At 51.5% G+C, this 23,223-nt stretch overlaps 3 protein-coding genes and 1 long non-coding RNA gene across 9 annotated transcripts in view; 2 read left to right on the top strand and 2 right to left on the bottom strand.

Annotated features, from left to right (window-relative positions):
• The first annotated feature begins 313 nt into the window (after nucleotides 1–313).
• Nucleotides 314–6,195, top strand: ENTREP3 (endosomal transmembrane epsin interactor 3). 3 transcript variants are annotated; one of them, XM_077156369.1, is made up of 12 exons: nucleotides 314–1,151; nucleotides 1,364–1,420; nucleotides 1,635–1,745; nucleotides 1,853–1,972; nucleotides 2,145–2,252; nucleotides 2,782–2,954; nucleotides 3,091–3,190; nucleotides 3,493–3,562; nucleotides 3,821–4,366; nucleotides 4,958–5,026; nucleotides 5,124–5,374; nucleotides 5,460–6,195. In XM_077156369.1, the coding sequence occupies exons 1-12, from the start codon at nucleotides 927–929 to the stop codon at nucleotides 5,631–5,633; spliced, it is 2,004 nt and encodes a 667-aa protein (XP_077012484.1). In that variant the 5' UTR covers nucleotides 314–926; the 3' UTR covers nucleotides 5,634–6,195. The 3 variants fall into 3 exon arrangements, with proteins under 3 accessions (XP_077012484.1, XP_077012485.1, XP_077012483.1); XM_077156370.1 differs by having other exon boundaries at nucleotides 2,779–2,954; nucleotides 5,124–5,230; XM_077156368.1 differs by having other exon boundaries at nucleotides 2,779–2,954.
• LOC143679926 (uncharacterized) lies at nucleotides 4,111–8,355 on the bottom strand. The gene is made up of 3 exons (XR_013173988.1): nucleotides 8,254–8,355; nucleotides 4,878–5,634; nucleotides 4,111–4,593 (listed from the first exon to the last, which is right to left on the bottom strand). It is a non-coding gene; the product is annotated as an uncharacterized LOC143679926 (long non-coding RNA).
• GBA1 (glucosylceramidase beta 1) overlaps nucleotides 7,979–23,223 on the top strand; it is a 17,619-nt gene continuing 2,374 nt past the window's right edge. Inside the window, exons 1-11 of one of the 3 annotated variants that reach the window (XM_077156373.1) lie at nucleotides 7,979–8,144; nucleotides 18,040–18,127; nucleotides 18,380–18,571; nucleotides 18,696–18,842; nucleotides 19,158–19,291; nucleotides 19,506–19,678; nucleotides 19,907–20,144; nucleotides 20,419–20,643; nucleotides 20,851–21,014; nucleotides 21,417–21,533; nucleotides 21,656–21,824. In XM_077156373.1, coding sequence (XP_077012488.1) covers nucleotides 18,049–18,127; nucleotides 18,380–18,571; nucleotides 18,696–18,842; nucleotides 19,158–19,291; nucleotides 19,506–19,678; nucleotides 19,907–20,144; nucleotides 20,419–20,643; nucleotides 20,851–21,014; nucleotides 21,417–21,533; nucleotides 21,656–21,761 — 1,575 coding nt within the window. In that variant the 5' untranslated portion in view covers nucleotides 7,979–8,144; nucleotides 18,040–18,048 and the 3' untranslated portion in view covers nucleotides 21,762–21,824. Of the gene's footprint in view, nucleotides 8,145–17,455; nucleotides 17,657–18,039; nucleotides 18,128–18,379; nucleotides 18,572–18,695; nucleotides 18,843–19,157; nucleotides 19,292–19,505; nucleotides 19,679–19,906; nucleotides 20,145–20,418; nucleotides 20,644–20,850; nucleotides 21,015–21,416; nucleotides 21,534–21,655; nucleotides 21,825–23,223 lie in introns of those variants that run through there. The other 2 variants (XM_077156372.1, XM_077156371.1) reach the window with 2 other exon arrangements.
• The window catches only part of MTX1 (metaxin 1), a 5,264-nt gene continuing 4,342 nt past the window's right edge, over nucleotides 22,302–23,223 (bottom strand). Inside the window, exons 7-8 of one of the 2 annotated variants that reach the window (XM_077156380.1) lie at nucleotides 22,747–22,871; nucleotides 22,302–22,654 (exon numbers count right to left, since the gene is read on the bottom strand). In XM_077156380.1, the coding sequence (XP_077012495.1) occupies nucleotides 22,440–22,654; nucleotides 22,747–22,871 (340 nt within the window). In that variant the 3' untranslated portion in view covers nucleotides 22,302–22,439. Of the gene's footprint in view, nucleotides 22,655–22,746; nucleotides 22,902–23,223 lie in introns of both variants that reach the window. The other variant, XM_077156379.1, reaches the window with a different exon arrangement.

Here is a 23,223-nt window from a genome sequence, read left to right as displayed (position 1 = left end):
CTCCCCACCCCCTTCACTAATAACGCGGGCAGGAGCGGCTGCCTCTGCCAAGGGTCCCGCGAGGCCGAGTGCGACTCAAATGGGCGCCAGAGATGGTCCCTAGCAGGTCTGGCCTGGGTCCAGGGAGAGAAAGGGATTGGAGGCTCGCGGCGAAAGGCAAGGAGGCGAGGAGGCCCTCGCCCCCTCCACCCGCTTCCTGCGGGTTCCGGCGGGACTACAACTCCCGGGGTGCCCCGCGCAGCCACGCCCCTTCTCCACCTCCCGCGGGACTACTACTCCCGGGGTGCCCCGCGCGCCCGCGCCGCCACGCCCCTCCTCCCGCTCCATCCCCCATCCCCCGCTCCCAGCCCTGGACCTGCTGCAGCCGGAGCCGGGGGAGCGGAGCGGGTGGGGAGGGGAGTGGGGCAGGCGACCCGGGAGACAGCGGCGCCTCGGCCTCTCCCCACCAGGTGGCCCGACCTCACTAGACACCCCGAGGGCACACCGACCACGCCTCTACAGTCACCCCGTGTCGACCCCTCCCCTCTTCTCTGGGCTCCTTCCCCATCCTTCTCGCCTTACCCTCCCCACCCTTTCCCGGGCTCCGGACCACCGCCCTCCCCTCACTCCCGGACCGGCCTTTTTCCGCGCCACCCCTTAGGGAGATGCGATGAGCTGGTGCCCTCGCGTCCTCCTCGTCGCCCCGGGCACGGTGCCTGCCCAGTGCCGGTCGTGGGGAGGGTTCGCCCCGCGGCCCCTCCGTGCCGCCCCTCCCTTGGGCCCCCCCCCAGCTGGCGTCCCTGGGCCATGCCCTAGGGGACCTAGCCAGGGGGTGGGCTCTAGGGCGAGGGGAGTGGAGAGGAGGAAGGACGGGGCCTTGGGCGCCTCTGAGATGCTCCCAAGAGCCAGGGGGTGCCGAGCGAGGTGCAGACAACCGAGCAGCAGGGATGATGCCCTCGCCTAGTGACTCCAGCCGCTCTCTGACCAGCCGGCCAAGCACTCGGGGCCTTACCCACCTCCGCCTCCACCGGCCCTGGCTGCAGGCCCTCCTCCTGCTGGGGCTGGCCCAGGTGCTCCTGGGCATCCTGGTGGTCACCTTCAGCATGGTGGCTTCCTCTGTCACCACTACCGAGAGCATCAAAAGGTCCTGCCCATCTTGGGCTGGGTTCTCGGTGAGTTGGGTGCACCCTTGTTGGGCGCATCATTGTTGGGTGGGGGAGGCTCCATGGGCCCCACCTCTCCCTACCAGCTGCAAGCCCGAATCTTCGCCTCTCCTTCCTCTCCCGGTCCTCTCCCTCCTTACAGGGCTGGGTGCACCCTGTGGTGACGGGCTCACTCAGGGGCATCCCCTGCCAGGCTGAGCCTGTGCCCACTCTGTCCCCAGCTGGCGTTCTCCGGGGTGGTTGGCATCGTGTCCTGGAAGCGGCCGTTCACTCTAGTGGTAGGTGCCAGGGTCCGGGACCCACTTGAAGGCAGGTGCCCAGCACCTGAGGGACTGCCCATTAAGGGAGGGAAGTGGCTGTCCAGTTTGTTCAAGCTGCACACAAAGTTATGCGTCAAGGAGGGTTGCTTCATCTATAATAGAGGAGCTCCTGGGAACAAAACAACCAGGTACCCATGAGGTCCCAGGCCTGAGCGTGCCCCGTTTCCCCCAGATCTCCTTCTTCTCCCTGCTGTCGGTGCTCTGTGTCATGCTCAGCATGGCCGGCTCTGTTCTCTCCTGTAAGAATGCTCAGCTGGCCCGAGACTTCCGAGACTGCTCCATGGTGAGATCTGAGAAAGGACAGCCATAAAGACCTGGCTGGGGGAGGAGGTGTGCTGGATCCTGGGTTTGTCTGACTCGGGCTGCCTCACCCTCCCCACTCCCGCTCAGGAAGGAAAGGTCTGTGTGTGCTGCCCCTCTGTTCCCTTGCTCCGGCCCTGTCCTGAGTCAGGGCAGGAACTGAAAGTTGCCCCTAACTCCACCTGTGATGAAGCCCGAGGAGCGCTCAAGGTGAGCATGCAGCTTCCACTTTGACCATCCCTCCCCATCACCACCCTCCTCCTCCTGCTGCCCATCCCTGCCTTCTCTGTCCCAGTTCTTAACTCACAGGTCTAGAACATGTACGGTTTACCTGTCCTCGGGCCTCTCTCAATCCCCTTCTCCTTTATCTTCCCTTCTCCAGAACCTGCTTTTCAGCGTCTGTGGGCTCACCATCTGTGCCGCCATAATCTGTACCCTCTCTGCTATTGTCTGCTGCATCCAAATCTTCTCGCTGGACCTCGTGCACACGGTGATTAGGGTGCTGGGGCCAAGGCCAGGCAGGTATCGGGGGTAGGGGCTGAGACCAGGCCTCAGGGGACAAGTGGCTGCAGTGCTGGCTTCTGAGCACCAGGGGCTGTGGGTCACCGTTTAGGAAGGGTGAGGAGGGGGTTGACAGGGAGGGAATTAAGTGTGTAATGTCACTGGGGCCAAGAGAGGGTGCTTTGGAGAGTAGGATTAGAAGGAGAGACTTCTGGGTGAAGTGAGCACAAAACGGGGCAAGGGCAGGATAAAGGGTGAGTTTTCTGGTGAAGATGCAGTCAGAGGATGTAGTGATTTTGGGTGGGGTGGGGTGGGGCCATGGGAGGAGGGGTACCTGGGTGGGTGGGGCCAGAGCTGGAAGTCCAGGGTAAGAGCCTGGCTAGAGGAGGAACTGCTTCTAAGTGAGGGAGGGGCCAAAGCTGGGACCCTTCTTGGAGGGGGTCGGGCCTGAAAAAATAACATTGAGAGGAGCTATGTTCCAAGAAATCAGGCTTTCCGACCTGTTTGCTCCCCAGCAGCTGGCCCCTGAGCGGTCAGTCTCTGGCCCCCTGGGGCCTCTGGGCTGTGCGTCCTCACCCCCAGCCCCTCTTCTACACACCATGCTGGACTTGGAGGAATTCGTACCACCTGTGCCCCCACCACCATACTATCCCCCAGAGTACACCTGCAGCTCAGAAACAGATGCACAGAGGTAAGAGGCCTGGCAGGATCCTGCTGGGGGAGCTAAAAGGAGAGGAGTTTAGGGCTGGGGGCAGGATTGGTGGGGAGGGATTTCTGTGGAGCAGGAGTTTTTTTCCAGGCTTTGACCCTATCCCTCGTCCTGCCAGCATCACCTACAACGGCTCCATGGATAGCCCAGTGCCCTTGTACCCCACTGATTGTCCTCCTTCTTATGAAGCTGTCATGGGGCTCCGAGGAGACAGCCAGGTAAGAACAGCGCTCAGGACAGGTTGGGGAGCTGGGGACAGAGGCCGGAAAGCTGAGTGCGCCACAGGAGCTGGATGGAGATAATAACAGGTCTGATGCACTGGCACATCCACTGTTATCTTTGATCTTCCCCAGGGCCTGCTGAGAGGGGTAGGGTAGGAACTATAATTTCTATTTTGTAGATGTGGAAACTGAGGCCCACGAAAGCCAGGTGACAGGCATAAAGTGACAAAGCTGAGCCGGGATGCGGGGGCAGCCACGTCACTGTAGGGCTGGGCCCTCGGCCTTTGTGTCTTCTGCAGGCTACTCTGTTTGATCCTCAGCTTCATGATGGCTCCTGCATCTGTGAGCGAGTGGCGTCCATTGTGGATGGTGAGCAGAGAGTGGGGATGAGTGGATGAGGGCAGGGCTGCTAGGGAGAGCGGGACTGGGGACGGGTGAGAGGAGGAGGAGACAGGGTTGAGGAGGGCAAGGGAGGCCTGGGCGGTGGCTGCCTGGGACCATGGGCATATCTGCCTCCTCGGAGATGAAACTGAAAATGGAGTGGCCCCGGAGAGGCTGGGCCTGGAAAGGAGGAAGAGCTTGGGCCAGGCCAGGCTGCTGCCACTCAGCACCTCCTCCTGCCCACAGTGTCCATGGACAGCGGGTCTCTGGTGCTGTCGGCCATCGGCGACCTCCCCGGCGGCTCCAGCCCGTCGGAGGACTCGTGCCTGCTGGAGCTGCAGGGCTCCGTGCGCTCTGTGGACTACGTGCTCTTCCGCTCCATCCAGCGCAGCCGCGCCGGCTACTGCCTCAGCCTGGACTGTGGCCTGCGGGGCCCCTTCGAGGACAGCCCCCTGCCCCGGCGGCCCCCCAGGGCTGCCCGCTCCTACTCCTGCTCCACCCCTGAGGCCCCACCTCCGCTGGGGGCCCCCATGGCCGCACGCAGCTGCCACCGGCTGGAGGGCTGGCCGCCCTGGGTGGGGCCCTGCTTCCCGGAGCTGAGGCGCCGGGTCCCCCGGGGAGGCAGCCGGCCGGCTGCAGCCCCGCCCACGCGGGTCCCCACTCGGCGCTTCAGCGATAGCTCAGGTTCCCTCACCTCCCCGGGACACCGGCCTCCTCACCCGGCTCCCCTACCACCACTGCTGCTGCCGCGGTCCCACAGCGACCCGGGCATCACCGCCTCCAGCGACATTGGTGAGGCCCTCCCCCTGTCCTCCTCGGGGTGCAGAGGCCGTGGGACCTGGGAGTCAGGGGGCTGGAGATGCCCACCGGCGCTGGGGACGCTGTTGAGGTCCCTGTGGAGCGAGAAAGGGTGAATTCCCACCTGCAGCAGGAGCACATGTGTCCTGGAACCTGGTTCCAGAGCTCCCAGTTTGGCCGTGTCATCTATCCTCTCTCAACCTCAGTTTCTCAGGTTATATCTGTAAAACAGGCATAACAATCATGCTGACATCCTAAGTACTATCGAGTACCTGGGAAATGAGCTAACGCAAATAAAATGCTTAGATCCGGCACGGAAAGCACTTCTCGCTGCCATGTGTGCCAGGTCCTGGGGAGGCTGCGGCAGCAAACAGTGCCACCCTAGGCCCCACCTTTGTGGACTGCGCCAACCAGCTGCTGGCAGCCATGGACAGAGATGATACCTCCCTTTGTTGGGGATGGGCTGTGGGAGCTGTGCCAGCTCCTCTGGGCTTGAATTCCTCACCGGAGAGTGGTGGGGTGAACCGAACTGTCCACAGAGGCTGCCCTGCTAAGTTCCTGCTTCTCTCTCTCTCTCCTTCCCAGCTGACTTCAGGGACCTTTATACCAAAGTGCTTGAGGAAGAAGCTGCTTCTGTTTCCTCTGCAGATACAGGTCAGGCCTGTGGCTGGTACCCCAGGGGTGGGGGTCACTGATGCCCAGCTCTCCCTGCTCCCCACTCCACATGTGCACTTGCTCTCTCTCTCTGCAGGGCTGTGCTCCGAAGCCTGCCTCTTCCGCCTAGCCCGCTGCCCTGCCCCCAAGTTACTACGAGCCCGCTCAGCCGAGAAACGGCGCCCTGTGCCCACCTTCCAGAAGGTCCCCCTACCCTCAGGCCCTGCCCCTGCCCACTCCCTGGGGGACCTGAAGGGCAGCTGGCCAGGCCGAGGCCTGGTCACTCGTTTCCTCCAGATGTCCAGGAAGGCTGCAGACAGTGGGGATGGAGCCCATGGGCATAAACAGGTGGGAGTTAGGGGAACCATGATGCCAGAGAAAGCCAGTGCCTCAGGGGAAGCCTACTGACATCCTGCCCTGTGTCCCCGCCCAGGTGCCCCGGAGCCCTTGGGGCCGGCCAGGCCGGGAGAGCCTCCACCTTCGCAGCTGTGGCGACCTGAGCTCCGGCTCCTCCCTGCGGCGCCTCCTCTCTAGCCGCCGGCTGGAACGTGGCACCCGCCCCCACAGCCTCAGCCTCAACGGGGGCAGCCGGGAGACCGGGCTGTGACCTGGGCACACCAAACAAATCCAGATGAAAGCGGGGACCACAGGCACCAGCTGGTTGGGACCAGAAGCCCCCAGCACTCCTTTGCTCTGGCTAGCACAAAAGGAAACCCGCTGAATACCCCCCAAAGTGTCCCTTTTCCTCCTACCTCTGGGGGGGCACCTGCTTCTTGCCTCTGCCCCCTCCAGCCTGGGAGAGCTCTGTCCTATGCTACGTGGGTATTTAGGCTGTGGAGGGGGAAAGATGCTCATGCTTTCAACATGGAGGAGACAAACCAATACACTCCAAGGCCGCCAGCATGAGAGTGGCGCTTTCTGATCTGCCACGGCCAGGGCAAAGGGATTTCTGGGTGTTGAGGCCGAGGGGGCTGTGCGCCTATGCCATGGGGTGGTAAGGCATGAAGAGTTTGAAAAACCTGGGTGGTCTCCCAGCTGTGCCACCCCAGCTGCATGACCTTGGACAAAGTATTTAACCTCAATTGCCTGATCCGTAAAACATTGTGAGGATGAATGTTTGTAAAGCTCTTAACACACTAAGTAAGCCTTCAATAAATTTCAATTTTCCTCCCTCTCTCTTGGCTTGTTCTTTTAATTGGGAAATCTTCACACACATACTTTCTATACATAGTGCCCAATCAGTGGCTCACATTATCATCACATAGTTGTGTATTCATCACCATGATCATTTTTTAGAACACTTGCATCACTCCAGAAAAAGAAATAAAAAGGAAAAACTCATACATACCGTACACAGTACTGCTCCCTCTCACTGACCACTAGTATTTCCATCTACCCAATTTATTTTACCCTTTGTCCCTCCATTAATTTATTTTTATCCATATTTTTTACTCTTCTGTCCATATCCTGGATTGTTCTTTATCACCAGGGAAATTTGTTCTAACATCTCATATTTAGGAAAACTCTCAAAACACTTACCTTTATTTCCAGTAACACCTGTATCTCTTTTCATAGTAAAACGTCTTTTTTCTGTCTACTTCTTGAACATCCATTCTCTCTCTGCCCACTTCCATCAGACTCCTTCCCTCCCTGTATCTCTTTTCATAGTAAAACGTCTTTTTTCTGTCTACTTCTTGAACATCCATTCTCTCTCTGCCCACTTCCATCAGACTCCTTCCCTCCCTGTATCTCTTTTCATAGTAAAACGTCTTTTTTCTGTCTACTTCTTGAACATCCATTCTCTCTCTGCCCACTTCCATCAGACTCCTTCCCTCCCTGTCCCCAGCCACTCTCTTGGCAAGGTAGTCAGTGAGCAAAGTGGTATCAGACCCAGTGGCCTTTTCTCTGTCTGCATCTCACTTGACTTCTAAGCAGCACTTAGCCCAATTGAGCAGCATCCTTTTTCCTGAATTTTCCATTTTGTCTTGAAGACATCAGGCTCTCCTAGTTTTCTTCCTGTATCACTTCCTAGTCTCCCTTGCCAGATCTCACTCCTCTGCAGGACCCCTTAACACTGGAGGGCTGCAGGGCTCTCTCCTCGGCCCTCTTTTCCACCTCCCCTCTTTCTGTAGGTGGTCCCAGCCATGTCCATGGCTTTACACACCATCCATGTGTTAATTTATAATCCCACCCTGACCTCTCCGTGAACTTCAGCTCCCAACTCAACATCTCCACGTAGATGTCGAGTGGGCTTCTCAAGAGCCAACAAGGCAGCGAGATGAGCATGCCCATCTCAACAAATGGCACTATCACTCACCCAGCTGCACAATCCATAAATTTAGGGATCATTCTGACTTCTTTCCCCTCACCTAACACATCCCATCTACCAGCAGTATATCCGGAATTCTTCCCTGTCTCACCACCTCTCCAGCTGGTTAGTTCAAGCTACCACCTCTTTCCCCAGCCTCTGAATTAATCTATTTCCACTCTTCCCAACAATCCATTCTCCACTCAGCAGAGTGACTGTAAATCATGCCATACCACTACTCTGCATAAATCTAATGGCTTCCCACGGCAATGAGAATAATTTCCAAACTCTTTACCATGACCTGGCCTACTCTTTGTGCTCCAGTAAACTGGCCATGCACAAGGACCTCAGACCTGCTCTTTCCCTTGCACAAGCCGCCCCGCCTGACTCCTGTGGCTGGTGCCTTCATGTAATTCAGGTCTTACTTCCACCTCCAGCTCCTGGGGGAGCACTCCCCAGCCATTCCATCACACCACCAGAGTTTGTTTGGAGCATTTATCACTAAAGTCGTCTTGTTTATGTTTGTCTACGTCCCAAAGAATATAAACTCCAGTCAGCACAGACTGATCCATTCCGCTGGTCTAGCACATAGCTGAACCTCTATCAACACTCAGTTACTAAGGTGGCAGAGTGCGGCCTCGTAAACAGCTTGGGGGCCGACTGGGGGGCAGCACGCTGCGCTCCGGGAGGCGGGAGGGGCCCTGCTCAGAGATGGCGTCAGGCTGCAAGGCCTCGTGAATAATTCATCATCTTAACAACCCAGCCGCGGGCTCGGGGAGCGCTGGGGCGCGGCCAGGACGACGAAATGAGGTAGGAGGTGGGTGGAGACTGGGTTCCCACGGGGGCAGTTTCTGGGCACTGAATGTTCCCTATCCTGAGGCTTCCTAAGGAGGAAGCTCAAAATTTCTACTCAGCTCACGTCAGCTCGGACTCATTGAGGGAATCCAACCCCCCGCACCCACGAAGGGTTGGCGGCGGGTGAACGCCGGGGCGCATGCGCGGGTCCCTCCTTTCCCGCCCACTTCCCCTCCCCCTTTCCTTCGGCGTTGCCCGCGTATACGCTTGCGCCCCAACTGGGATACGGTTGGAGTGGGAGTCCTTCTTCCCAAGCGAGACCCCGCCCCCGCCCCGCCCCTCCTCACCGCGCCCCTTCGACCCGGGCCGCGCTCTCCCAGCTGGGCGTGGTGAGGCTCCTCTCCGGGTCCTGCGCGGCCCCGCCCCCTCCTCGGCCCCGCCCACCGCGCGTGGGCCGGCTGCGGCGGGCTCGCCGTGCGCTGCCGGGCCGGCTGTTGCTCCGGCGTCACCCGTGCTGAGCGCGACGCGTGTTCCATCTCCCCTCCTTGCGTTTGCACGTCACCTTTTCATCACCATTGCTCTTTTTAATTGTAGGATGGTCACATTTTCCTAATGAAGAAGAGAGTATAAAATCTTTAAGTCCTTCTGTCCGCTTGCCTTATTTGGGGGGGCGGGAGCAGGAGCGAGCGGGGTGGGAAGGTCTGCGGGCCTTCTTCGGTTTTGAGCCCGGGAAGGGGGTGCCAGGCGCTGTGCAAGGCGCCGGGTTTACTGTGGGAAGCCAGGAAAGACTGGCCCTACCTTACCCGGCTTACGCAGGCAAACGAGTTGGCAGTCTTCTAGGAGCTGGGTGTTATTACTGACATTAAGCCATTTGTATGATTAGTTAAAACTGTTGCAGCTATAAAGGAGATATAAAGACTAAGAGCGTCTGTTGCCGTGTGTGTGTGTGCGTGCGTGTGTGTGTGTGTGTGTAGATGGTGATGTGTTATCTGTGAGACAGCCCAGAGGAGAAGTTTGGAGCACAGCTCCCGCAGAGTCCATGGGAGGGGGGGGAGCTGAAACTGGAGATGAAGATTCGGAACAAAAGCATCAGGAAGGTAATCAAATCGACTGGGCTGACTCTCTGGAGAGCGCAAAGTATGAAAAGATAAGGCCTACGACAAAGAGAGGAGGTGAAGCCTGCTGAGGAAAAGGAGCAGTCTGAGAGATGATAGGAAGTCCAAACCAAACCCAAAGCAAAAAGAGAATGCTGCAAGATGTTATATTTTACAAGTAAAAAACGGTTTTAAAAAAATAAAACTATAGGCAGTTATAGTGATAGTAGATAAAATAAGTTCCTGAAAGCAAAAATTTGAAAGAAAACAAAAGAGAGAGAGAGACAGAAGGGTGGGATAAAGGGTCAACTGAGTTAAAAGCTCACATCAAATATGGGCTGAATATTATCCATTGGATTTAGCATCAAACTGCTCACTGGTGACCCTAGCTAGGGCAATTTTGGAGTCCAGGGGAGAAGCACTTGCCTGTGGAGTGTAGGAGGTGTGAGAGAGGACTTACCAAGTGTAGCAACTTGTTGAAGAAGTTTGTCTACAGATAATATTATTACATGCATTGTTTCCTCATAACAACCTTTGAGGCAGGTATTTTGGAAATGAGGAAACCCAAGCTCAAAGAAGTTAAGTAACTTCCAACATCTCAGATTTAGTGAGTAATGGGGCAGGGATTTAAATCCCATAGAGTCACTCTGGTACCCAAGCTAAAACGCCCTTCCATATTGCTTTTCCTTGAGGGGACTGGAGAGAAATGGTGGTGGCCAGAAGAAGCAGAGGTGGAGGAAGAGGTCTGACACAAGAGTAAACACCTTCAACTTACCTAGACTGAAGAGCGAAAGGTTGAAGAACAATAATGGTAAAATAATGATTTCTGCCATCAGTATGGAACCTTATGGTTCACGGAGCACCTGCACAGACATTAGCGTCGTGAGCCTCATTACAGTCCGGTGTGAGAAGTTGAGAGGTCAAGAATGAGAGAGCAGGCTCACAGCTGAACAGTATTTGAATCCATACTTCCTGTGTGTCAACCAAATTCTCTCCACTGGATCTCACTTTGACTCCCAACAATTGTGCTGAGTCAGCCTCACCCTTCCCGAAGTTCATTACTCCTTCGCTTCAGACGCCACCAGAAACTGACAAGCCAAGCAGGGCCTTGGATAGTGGGGTCTAACTTACCTCATTCATTCATTCAACATACATTTTTGAGCACCTCCATTGGTTTTGCCTCTGGGTGAAGAGCTTTGAGGTTTCAAAGGTACAGGATCCATGAAATTTGCTCTATGACTGTTTACGACCTTTAAGAATGATCTAAAAAAAAAAAAAAGGCATTCCTGAAACACCTAGGAGGGTCTATGACACGATGATTAACAGGTTAGGCCTTGGAAAAGGACGGGTCTGAACTAACGTTTGGCCCTGCCACTTATTTAACTTCGCTAAGTTTCAGTTTTCTCATCTGTAATGTGGAGTTGTCAGAATAGTGTATGTAATAAGATATAAAAGTTGGCTATTGCTATCTTGAGAAAAATTATAAAAGACTATGTGAGGTATGCTTCCCTTTGTCCTGGACTTTACAATAAATGCTACGGTTATTGTTTAAGAGCCTGTTAATCAGATGAATCCAAGGGTAAAGCCACACCCCGCTGGGTGAGGGGTGGGGGGGGGAGTGTCACCTGACAGTGAAGTCACTTTTGGTGTTAGTCACTGGGGTAAGTGATGTATCCTCAGATTGAAAACCAGAGCTGAAAGGAAGGTTCTAGGTTGGCTGGTAAAGTTTATTCATTCATTGATGGAGAAGTTATTGTTTGAGCACCTACCTGACTGCTGTGCATGGAATGAGAAAGTATCTCTCTTTGTAGGAGACAACGGGTCCTGGAGAGAGTTGGTCTGAGGCCTAAAGAGCAGGGAGCCTGTGACATGGTACCTGCTGGTGCCCAGGGTCAGGGTTTGTTATCTGAGCCTACAGCCTGGGAGGGGCTGGCTGTGCCAGATCAGAACTCCTGTGCTGGGTCAAACTAGTTTTTGACTTTGTTTTTTGCTTCCTTATATTTATTTCCCAGTTGTCCTTCCTTGGTGTTTAGCTAAGTTATTTAAAAGGACGGTGCAAAGGGGACAGAGGGACACGTTTGTGGCCACTGCCAAGAGGCTTAGCTGCTTCAGGGGATTCCCCTAGGACAGGGGTTCTCAGGCGCCCCCTACGGGACATTTTGGAAATTTGTGGGGAATTCTTTGGTTGAGACAGTGATTAGGAGGTAGTGAATTTAGTGGATGGAGGCCAAGAAACGGAGATATTCTATAATGTACAGAACAATACTGCACAAGGGGGAATTGCCCCTCAGTTCACTTGACTCTGGAATGTTCTGCTCAACAATACATATAAATATAAAATCAAATATAAGTCACCAGGACTTTATTACAGTACAATGCAGAAAAGTTTTACAAGCACTTTCTTTTTCTGTGGGAAAAAGCCCAATTTAGGAGAAGGTCATTATGGAGCCAGGAACTAGATAAAAACTGCATTGAAATTATTCCATTCTATCCACTCAACATTAGCGCTTCCAACTATGTAATATATTTAGTTAAAAAGGGTTTCAATGCAGTAGTGTATGTCCTACAAAAGCAATGAACCAACTGCAAATAGGTAGCCCAAACTTTTAAATAACTTAACTAAGGTATAATTTACATACCGTAAAATCTCTCTATTTCAGTGTACGATTCAATTTACCAAGTTATGAACCATCATCATAATCCAGTCTTAGAATCGTTGCATCACCCCAATAAAATTCCTTATGCCAGTTTATAGCTCATCACCGTTCCCACCCACATGCCTGGAACCCATTAATCTATTTCTGTCTCTATTAGCTCTGACTCTTCTGGAATGTCATAGAAATGGGATCATACAATACATGTTTTTTTGTGTGCCTGACTTCTTTCATTTAGCATAATATTTCTGAGGCTCATTCATGACATAGCATGAAATATTTTGCTCCTTTTTATTGCTGAACAGTATTCCATTGTATGGAAATGCCACACTATATTGAGCTACCAGTTATGGACATTTGTGTTGTTTCCATTTTTAGGCTGTTAGGAATAATGCTCAAACATTCTCATGCAAGTTTTTGAGTGGACATCTGTTCTCATTTCTCATGCATAGATATCTAAAGTGGAATTGCTGGGTCGTATTGTAAATTTATGTTTAACTTTTTTTTTTTTTTGCATGGGCAGGCACTGGGAATCAAACCCACGTCTCCAGCATGGCAGGAGAGAACTCTGCCTTTTGAGCCACCGTGACCCATCCTATGTTTAACTTTTTAAGAAACTGTCCATCTGTTTTCCTAAGTGGCTGTATCATGTTATATTCCCACCAGCAATGTACGAGCGTTCTGGCTTCTCCACATCCTCAGTGACAATTGTTATTGTTTGACTTTTTGATTATGGCCATTTTAGTTTGTGTGAAATGGTAGCCTATTGGTTTTAATTTGTATTTCTCTAATGACTAACGCTCTTTTCTACCATTTCATGTGCTTATCAGCCATTTGTATATTTTCATTCATGAATGTCTGTTCGAATCTCTTGCCCGTTTTTAAACTGGGCTGTTTGTCTTCTTATTATTGCATTATAAGAGGTCTCTATATATTCTGAATACAAATCCTTTATCAAATATGAAATTTGCAATTATTTCCTCCCAGTCTGTGGTTTGTCTTTTCATTTTCCGAATGGTGTCTTTTGAAGCACAAAACTTTTGGATTTTGATGAAGTCCAGTTTATCAATTTTTTCTTTCAAGTCTGTGCTTTTGGTGTCCTATCTGGGAAGTCTTTGCCTAATTCAAGCTCACAAAGATTTTCTCCTATGTTTTCTTCTTAAAGTTTTATAGTTTTCACTCTTACATTTAGGTCTCTGATCTGTTGTTGTTTTTTAAATAACGCTTGAGATAAAATTCACATCACTATACAATTGAGTGATTTTTAGTATAGTCATTCAACCATCATCACAATAGTAGAATATTTTCATCACCCCAAAAAGAAACCCACATACCCATTAGCAGTCACTCCTGGTTCCCTTCTCCTGCCTCCAGACCCAGGAAGCCTCTAAGCTGTATTCTGTCTCTGTGGATTTGCTTGTTCTGCACACTTCAGATGAATGGAATTACATAATATGCCGTATTTTGCACCTGGCTTCTTTTACCTTGTATAATGTCTTAGATTTCCTCCATGTTTTAGTATGTTTCAGTACTTCATTACTTTTTCTGGTCAAATGTTATTTCATGGTGTAACATCACAATTTACTTATGCATTCATCAGTTGATGGACGTTTGGATTGCTTTCACTTTTTGGTTATTATGAATTTTATTCACACACAAGTTTTTGTGTGGACATATTTTTCATCAGGGTGTAAATCTGGAAGTGGAATTGCTATCTCTATGGTGTATCTCTCTGGTGAACATTTTGAGAAACTGCTAAACTGTTTTCCAAAGTGGCTGCATCATTTCACATTCCCACCAGCACCTTACGAGGGTTCTGATTCCTCCACATCCCTGCCAACACTTGTTGTTGTCTGTCTTTTTTTGTTATATCTAGTGCATGTGAAGTGGTATCTCCTTGTGTGTGTGTTTTTTTGTAGTTTTTATTTATTTATTTATTTACTTATTTGCATGGGCAGGCACCAGGAATCGAACCTGGGTCTCCACATGGCAGGCGAGAACTCTGCCTGCTGAGCCGCCATGGCCTGCCCTCTCCTTGTGGTTTTGATTTGCATTTCCCTAATCACTAATGATGTTGAGCATCTTTGCATATGCTTATTGACCACTTGTATATCTTCTTTGGAGAAATGTCTATTTAAATCCTTTGCCCATTTATAATTGGATTTTGAGTATTAAGCTGTGAGAATTCTTTATATATTCTGGAGACTAGACAGAGAAATGATTTGCAAATATTTTTTCCCATTCTGTGGGTTGTCTTTCTATTTTCTTTTTTTATTTTTTTACATGGGCATGCACTGGGAAATGAACCCAGGTCTCCGGCATGGCAGGTGAGAACTCAGCCTGCTGAGCCACCATGGCCCACCCATCTTTATATTTTCTTGATGTCATCCTTTGAAGCACAAAAGTTGTTTTGTTTCATTTTTTTATGAAGTCCAATTTATCATTTTTTCTTTCTTCTTTTGACACTTGTGTTTCAGAATCATAAACCTTACGTAATCCAAGATCACAAATTTCTACTCCTGTTTTCTTCTAGGAGTTTTATACTTTTAGCTCTTACATTTAGGTCTATAATCCATTTTCATTTCATTTTAGTGAATAGTGTAAAGATTTAGGTTTACCTTTTTGTGTGTATATATCCAGTTGTCCCAATGCCATTTTTAAAAAACTCACCCCTTTCTCCCATTGAATTGTTACAATCAAATATTAAATTTGTGGGGACATGTGGAATGCACTGAGTTTTATTCATAAAGATCGTTTTTAGTATTTCTGTTTGTTGCATTTTTATTTTTGCAGCACAATAACTACATATTGAGAAGGTGATAAATGGTGAGGAGTACATATTGCAATTATTTATTCATTTGCAGGTATGGGTTTGTTTTTACTTCTCTTAAATTCTAATTTATCCTGTTTAAGTGAGTGCAAGATCTGACTACATTATGTCTTCTAGGTAGTCATGCCTAACCATTTATTTACTGAAAAGCATAATATATTATGAGTAACATTCTCATTATTTTCCCCCTTATATTCCAATAAAGACAATCATATTGATTCTTTTAAATTATGTGTGTAGGTAAGCTATATTACTCTGCATTTTATTTCAGGATAGTAAAAAATATGTTTAAAAATATTTGTTATGAAAAAGGGGTGGTGCTAGGCTTGTTGGGGGGCAGTGAAGTTCAAGGGCAAAAGCAGGGCTACTTGGTGGAGCTACCCCTTCCCAACTGAAAAATCAGGCTTGCCCAACCTGGGGGCTCTGGATTTTGTTTCATTACTCAAGAGGCATCCCCTGATCAATGTCTTGGTAGAACAGGGATCTAGAAATGTTACTATGTCACCAGCCCTTCAGAAGCTAACTTCTGTTGGGCAGGTAGAAAACTACAGAAAAAACCAGGGACGGTTTTCAAACAAAATAAATCAAACACTGCAGAGCAGCCTAGCATAGCATTTGGCACGCAGGAGGCTCTCAGGAAATAGCTACCATGTGCCATGGACTGTGACTGTCCATCTAGGGCTCCACCTCCGAGAAGCCAAAGGACTTGGAAAAATTTAATGACCTCTCATCTCAGGCTCCTTATCTCTAAAATGGTGAGAATAATGGTATCTGCTTTGTGAGAATGAAACGAGATGATGCACATAAAGTAGCACAGAGTTTAAGTATTCAATAAATATTAGCCTTTTTTTTTGTATGCTGTATGGTGACGGTCACATTTCGTTCTTTCCCGTTATTGCAGCACCATTTGTTGAATTTTTTTTTTTTGTAAGTGCATGGGTCAGGAATCAAACCCGGGTCTCTTGCATGGAATATTAGCTTTTATTATAACTAACTTTATTTAGAAAAGAAAATATAAAAGCCTTAAGGGCAAATCAATTGTGAGAGGAACTGAAAGATGAGACTCATCAGCCATGAAAACAATTGCAAACCGAAGGATAAAAAAGAACAAACAACACTTTCACAAACTCTGCCTGCAGAGGGAAAAGGCATAGAGTTGGGGAGGCGTCAGACCCAAAAAGAGCACAGCACAGGCAGGGTAAATGTAGCATTTGCTCAATAAATATTTGTGGAATGAATGAACTGGAAGGAAGTTACGTACTAGGCATCGCCTGAGCTCCTCCCAAGAATAATCCCTGAGCAAGATTTCCTGGAAGAACAGGAAGCCTGGATGGGGCAGATACTGACTTGGTGAACCATAGTTCAATTAAATTCATCAAATCAGTATCTACCCACCCTGTGCCAGCCCTCTGTGGGACCACCCTGTGCCAGCCTCTGCGGAACCACCCTGTGCCAGCCTCTGCGGGAGTATGAGGTTCTGCGGATGAGTAAAATGTTCCTTCAAGGCCCTCCGAGTTTCCTCCATAAATACAGATCTGACTTGTGGCAATATCTGGTGCCAAGCAGTGTACTAAATACACACATTATCATACTTAAAAAGTTAAACTTCACAACCAAGTTATGATGTAGGCGTTATCACTCCCCTTTTAGTTAAGGAACCGAGGCTTAGTGTGATGGAGTAATCTATGGAAGGTCAAACAGCCAGCAAATGGTGGGCTTGGGATTCAGACTCGGCCCCTCTTGCTGAAACCGAACTGGGGTGCTGCAGGAACCACAAGAAAGAAATGATCACTTTGCCCGGGGTGTGCCTGAAAAGGCTTCACTGAGAGGATAAAAAAAAAAAAAGACAGGAAACAAACAAGTGGTTCCCAAGTGCCTGCTAGGCCCCAGCACAGTGTTTATCTCTGTGATTCCGGGACCCTGAGGTTGTGGTATTACCTCCATTTTACAGGTGAGGAAATAGGCTCAGAGAGCTGGGGCGCGGCAGCTCGTAATTATGTATGCCACGTCCACGATCTCATGTTTGCTGTAGAGCTTCTTACATTCACTGAGAAGTGAACTTTGTACAACACTTTCTAGTTCCTGAACTATTTTACTTTACACAGCCTCCTGTCTGATGAGAAAGGCAGACGAGTTCTTACAACCTGCATGGGTTGATGAGGTGAGGTGGTGAGAGGGGTAGTGGTGAAGGCTCCCTCCCTCCCTCCGGCCACGCCACCCCACTGCCTGGATCCCATCCTCCCTACACGTGGCTGGTTAATAATCTCCTACTTGACTTTCACTTGAAGGACACCCTCCTCCGTGAAGCCTTCCTAGATAACTCCCCACCCATGAAGTGTCCCTCCGGTGTGTCGTTGAGCTCTCCATGTACATCTGTTACCATTTTTCTCTTTATTGGTCATTATCTGTATAAATGCCTGACTCACCTCATTTAGGGCCTCTCTCTATGAGGCTCAAACTACATCTTAATAGTCTCTGGAGCCTTGATATTTTACACAGTGAATCTCATTTATTATCACTGTTTAAAAATTTTTCTCAAGGAGGCAACATGCCTGCTCTGATCACCATTGTCTGGGACTCAGGGGCCTCTACCCTATCCTACACCCAGCTGTTTGAACGAGGCTCCTTCTAAAGTAACCTTCCCGAGTTCACAGAGTGTATAATGGTCACCAGCCCAGAGAAAGCCAGTCGCCCTTTACAAATATGGCTGCAATTGCCTCACTTCCGGTATCATGTGACACGCCCACAATCATCACATGACCTGCCCACTCTAGGAGGCCGGAATTAACCTGCGGGGCTAATCCCAGTGCCTACAGCTACTGGAGATAGAAGCATTCCTGTTCCTATTATTGAGTGGATCCTCTGTCTCTCCGAAGCTCTGGAACAGCTGCAGTCTTCTCCCCGTCCGGTGACCCTGAGGCGATGGAGCTTTCACGTCCTTCCAGAGAGGTGGCTGGACCGGGGATCCAAATCAGCCTCATCCTGCTGCTTCTGGAATCTTAATCTTGACCCTCTTGGCCCTGGAACTCAATGAATGATATAGACTCCCTTTGAGCTAGGAACAGATGAAAGGAGGGAGGAGTGGAGGGAGAAATGGTTGGGAAGAGGGATGCAGGAGGTTCCTGGTTGGGGTGGGCAGAGAGCTGTCACCAGCAGAAGGAGGCAGGGGTTGGAGGGAGGGCTACACCCATGTGTCTGTGGGCTTTGTCGCAACCCTCATAAAGGTGGGAGACTAGGCTGTGGGCACCTGCAGGCAGCCAAGCCCTGCCCTGGGGAATAGTTGACGGACTGAGAGAGGCTTGCCTTCTAGTCACTCCTCATTCTGGTCTCAGGAACATCCCATGCACCTGGGTAGGACAGGCGTCATGGCTGCCAGCTTCACAGGATTGCTTCTACTTCAGATGGTGTTATGGGCATCAGGTGAGTGAGTTAAAGGGGGGAGGTAGTACCACGGCTCCTTTCTGCCGTATAGTCCTTTGGTAGCTTTCTGGTCTACCAGTGGGACTTTTATAGGTGCTCAATAAATCCTTTTGAGTAACTGAGACCAACCTTGGAATGGGGGTACAGTGACAAGATTTTTGAAACCTGTATTCAGTCTCTTTTCAATCAATGAGTCAGTTCTCCCTGTCCTTGTCCTTCAACCCATGCTTCTGCTTGTGCTCCCCCTCTCAGGTGCCCGTCCCTGTATCCCTAAAAGCTTTGGCTACAGTTCAGTGGTCTGTGTCTGCAATGCCACGTACTGTGACTCTCTTGACCCCCTGACCCTCCCTGCCTCTCGCACGTTCAACCGTTATGAGAGCACACGCAGTGGGCGACGGATGGAACTGAGCGTGGGGACCATCCAGGCCAACCGCACAGGCACAGGTAACCACTGTCCCCCTCACCCCAAGTCAAGCTGGGATCCTCCTGGAGATAAATCATGCCAGTGATCACCATGGAGTTTCTCCTCTGTGCACTTACACTGTTTATTCCCTGTGGATGTCCTCAGGGCTGCTACTGACCCTGCACCCAGAACAGAAGTTCCAGAAAATAAAGGGATTTGGAGGGGCCATGACAGATGCTGCTGCTCTCAACATCCTTGCCCTGTCACCCCCTGCCCGGAATTTGCTGCTCAAATCGTACTTCTCTGAAGAAGGTGAGGAGGAGGGGAACAAGATGCCATTGTGCAATTGACACTTTTCTCTGACCTTTCCTTGTCCCTTACTTCTACCCATCCCTGAAACTTGGGTCCTCTCTTACTGTCCAACTCTACCTACTCATGTTGTGCTAAGTGCTTGGGAGCTCTTGGGGTCAGAAGGGCCTGGCTTCTGAGCTCCACAGGCCCCATCCTAGGAGCCCAAGTCCCCTTTGGCCCTGATTTAGACTTATTTAGGACAGGAAAATGATAGACCAGGTACCCATATCTTCCTATTGATTCAGACTTCCATATCTTGGTCATCCTTTTCTGCAGGAATTGAATACAACATCATCCGGGTACCCATGGCCAGCTGTGACTTCTCCATCCGTATCTATACCTATGCTGACAACCCTGGTGACTTCCAGTTGCACAACTTCAGCCTCCCAGAGGAAGATACCAAGCTCAAGGTGGGCACTCTGGCTGCCTCAAGCCCTGGTAGCATTGCCTGGAAGTTGAGGAGACTCAGGATAGAGCAGTTTGCAGAGACACCGAACCTGCCCCGTGCTGTTTTGCCCCGGGGTTGGAGGGTGAGGACTGATGGCTGGGCCTGATGCACTGGTTGGGCCAGTCTCTGTATATTCCAAACCTGGGTATCTCTCTGCTTACTACCTTTTTCCCTAGATACCCCTGATTCACCAAGCCCTGGACTTGACTCGACGTCACATCTCACTCTTTGCCAGTCCCTGGACATCGCCTTCTTGGCTCAAGACCAATGGGGCCGTGAATGGGAAAGGGACACTCAAGGGTCAGCCAGGAGATATCTACCATCAGACCTGGGCCAACTACTTTGTTAAGTAAGGAAGCAGCAAGGCTATGGGATCTGGACTCTCAGACACCCTGGTCTGTGTCCCAGTTCTCAAACTGATTGTACCTCCAGGCCTGACTCTCCTAGCTCACTGTCTACCTTCTAGTACCTTTCTACCTTGGACCCTTCAGTTTTGCCCACTTCAGCAGGCCTCCCATTCCCCAGGGTCATGGTCCCCTTTCTCAGCCACGCTCACTCACATCCTTTCCTCCGCCAGGTTCCTGGATGCCTATGCTGAGCACAAGTTACAGTTCTGGGCAGTAACAGCAGAGAATGAGCCTTCTGCAGGGCTCCTTAGTGGGTACCCCTTCCAGTGCTTGGGCTTCACCCCTGAACACCAGCGAGACTTCATTGCCCGTGACCTGGGTCCCACCCTTGCCAACAGTACTCATCGCGATGTCCACCTGTTCATGCTAGATGACCAACGCCTGCTGCTACCCCACTGGGCCAAGGTGGTAAGGCTCCAGGATTTCCACGGGTGCCCTAGTAACCCCCAAGTCCAGGGTCTAAATTACTGGCTCCCAGGACTTTGTATGCCTTCCCTGCTCCCAACTGTTGATTCCTACAGCTCTCTGGCTCTCAAGGACCTCTCCCCATTAGTTGTCTCTTTAACCCCTTTAGTTGCATTTACCCTACCATCTATTTGCCAGGTCCCCTGGTTCCTCTGCACAGAGGATCCTGGTTCAGTGGCTTCCCCTTCCCCAGCAGTCTTTCTCCTTCTCTGCACAGGTGCTTTCGGACCCAGAGGCAGCTAAGTACGTCCATGGCATCGCTGTACATTGGTACCTGGACTTTCTGGCTCCAGCAAAAGCCACCCTAGGAGAGACACACCGCCTGTTCCCCAACACCATGCTGTTTGCTTCCGAGGCTTGTGTGGGTTCCAAATTCTGGGAACAGAGTGTGCGGCTGGGCTCCTGGGACCGGGGGATGCAGTACAGCCACAGCATCATCACGGTGAGCCAGCTGTCTCCCTTTGTGCATCAAAGACCACCTCAGACCCCATCCCAGTCTCACTAAAGGCTGAAAGACTTTTCCATCTTTTCTGCCATTGGCTTGCTCTTTGGGGCAAGTTTTGGGATACCACAAACATAACCCTTCACTCCCTTTTCTGGCGCCCCCCGGGGTTGAGAATTTGTCTCTCTGCCCTCATCCCCATCCTAGAACCTCCTCTACCACGTGGCTGGCTGGACTGACTGGAACCTCGCACTGAACCCCGAAGGGGGACCCAACTGGGTGCGCAACTTTGTTGATAGCCCTATCATTGTGGACATCGCCAAGGACACGTTTTACAAACAGCCCATGTTCTACCACCTCGGCCACTTTAGGTGAGTGGAGGGCTGATACCCCATTGCACACCAGGCCCATCATCCCCGCTTAGGGCTGATGTCACCCCATGCCATGAGGGAGCAGGAAGGTGTTTAGGGTGGGATCCCTGGGAGGGACACACCCATCCCCTCTTGCACCATCTAGGCAGGAAGTGACCAAATGCCACCAGAGACACGGCCAACCCCTAAGAGCCTGATGCTGGGGCCAGGCTCTAGGAGGGCAGGGCCACTGACCCAGCAGCAGGGCTCAAGGCCTAGAGAGGCAGGGTAGAGTTCCAGCAGGGGCCACGGGGTGGGGGTGGATGAGGCCAATGATTTCTTTGGTGGGAGTTTGATGGAAGCTGTCCTGAGGGCCAGAAGGGCTGGGCCTGGGTCCCTGACGATGCCTGTTCTCATGTCCAGCAAGTTCATTCCTGAGGGCTCCCAGAGAGTGGAGCTGGTTGCCAGTGAGAAGAACGACTTGGAAACAGTGGCACTGATGCATCCCGATGGCTCTGCAGTTGTAGTCGTGCTAAACCGGTGAGGGCTGTGGCAAGGCCTGGGAAATGGGGGTGAAGCTCCCTGAGCAGTCCCAGGGCTGAAGACAGGGTAGTGCGCCTCAGTTAGGGTCACACTCTTAGCTTCTCCTCCTCCTTCTCCAGCTCCTCTAAGGATATGCCTCTCACTATCGAGGATCCTGCTGTGGGCTTCCTGGAGACTATCGCACCTGGTTACTCCATTCAGACCTACCTGTGGCGTCGCCAGTGATGGAGCAGATGCCCAAGCAGGCACCTGGACTTACTATGGGTATTAAAGAACAGAGTCAGCTCACGTGCTGTCTGTGGCTTAGAGGGCATGGCAGGGCCGGGGTGAACTCACAGTGATGTAAGCCCAGGAGCAGTGGTTTGAGTGACTCACTCTCTCCTGTAGTTGGCGCCACAGGCTAGAGGCCCCTAGAGGAAGGATTGGGAAACCCTGGTGGCCCCCCAGCCCCCATGTCTGTGTGAAAATGTGCTATGTGCTTGTTGCCTGTGGAAACTGGGCCCCAGCCCAGGGTGAGCTCACTGTCTGCACAAACACAGGATGGGGCTGGGAGGAAGTTAAGGAAAGGAAGAAGCTAGGAAAGCTGGACCCAAAACTGGGACTGCTTGTCTTTCCTGGAGATGCAGAACAGGCCCATGTGCGGCACTGCCAGCATCAGGCAGAGACAGCTAAACCCAAGCTCCAGTGGGTAAGCTCAGGCGCCCCGGTGGCCCCCACAGTTTCTGCCGGGAAGTATGCTGTCCCCTTAAAGGAGAGAATGTCTGGTCTCAGTCAACATGAGCAAGTTTATTCTGGGGTGGGGGGTGGCACCCCATTTCCAGCTGTACCAACAACAGTGAGGCAAAGAGGCCTCTGGAATGCACAACAGTAGAAAAAAATCAGTCCTGGGAGCATGGGGACAACTCATTCGTCCTCGTCTTCCTCAGCCATGCCCAGGGCCGAGGTGTTTGGGGCCCGGGTAGGCGTAGCCCGTTGGATGGAGACAATGCCACTGAGCAAGGCGTAGCCCACCATGGCTGTCAGCCCTGCCAGCACGGAGAGGACCTGGTTCCTGCGCCTGTATGGCTCCTCTTCAGTCTCTGGGCTGGCTGGTGTTTGACGTGGGGGTGGTACCTCAGCTGAGGGGCAAGGAAAGGTGGGAAGAGGTACTAATCCTGGATCCCTGCCCACGCTCCCCAGGGCTGGCCCCATCCACCCATTTGTCCCTTACCTCCGTCCCAGGGGAAGTAGAGGCTGAGAATATGGCTGCAATAGGCACAGAGGTTGTGCAGTCCCCGCAGGTGGGTCTGCAGTTTCCCACTGGGCAGCTTAGCTTGCAGCAACAAGGCCAGGTAGCTAAAGACGAAGGCGTCCAGGGAGGCAGGGCTGGAGCAGAGGGAAGGGTGTGATAGAGGACCCCTGGGGCTGAAGGGGTGACGGTGGAGGCAGAGGCAGAGTCTAGGCCCTGGGAGGTGGGCTCTGGGCAGCAGGAGGCCCACAGGGTAGGAGAGGATGCATAGTTCTAGACCTGGTGTGGAGAGGGCTCCCCAGGTGGCGCCAGCCTGCCCCTGAATGGGACTCTATCCCAGGGCTGCATAAAGGGCACATTGAGTGCCCCACAGCTCTGCAGGCCCCTCCTGCGCCTGGCTGCCCTCCCACCCTCCTGTACCACTGAAGAGACTCCAGCCCCACACACAGTCTCCCTGTC

The sequence above is a fragment of the Tamandua tetradactyla genome, chromosome 4 (assembly GCF_023851605.1).
Source record: "Tamandua tetradactyla isolate mTamTet1 chromosome 4, mTamTet1.pri, whole genome shotgun sequence".
In the NCBI taxonomy this organism is placed as follows: Eukaryota; Metazoa; Chordata; class Mammalia; order Pilosa; family Myrmecophagidae; genus Tamandua; species Tamandua tetradactyla.
Note: the sequence above shows the minus strand (reverse complement) of the source record. Positions and strands in the feature narration are given on the sequence as shown.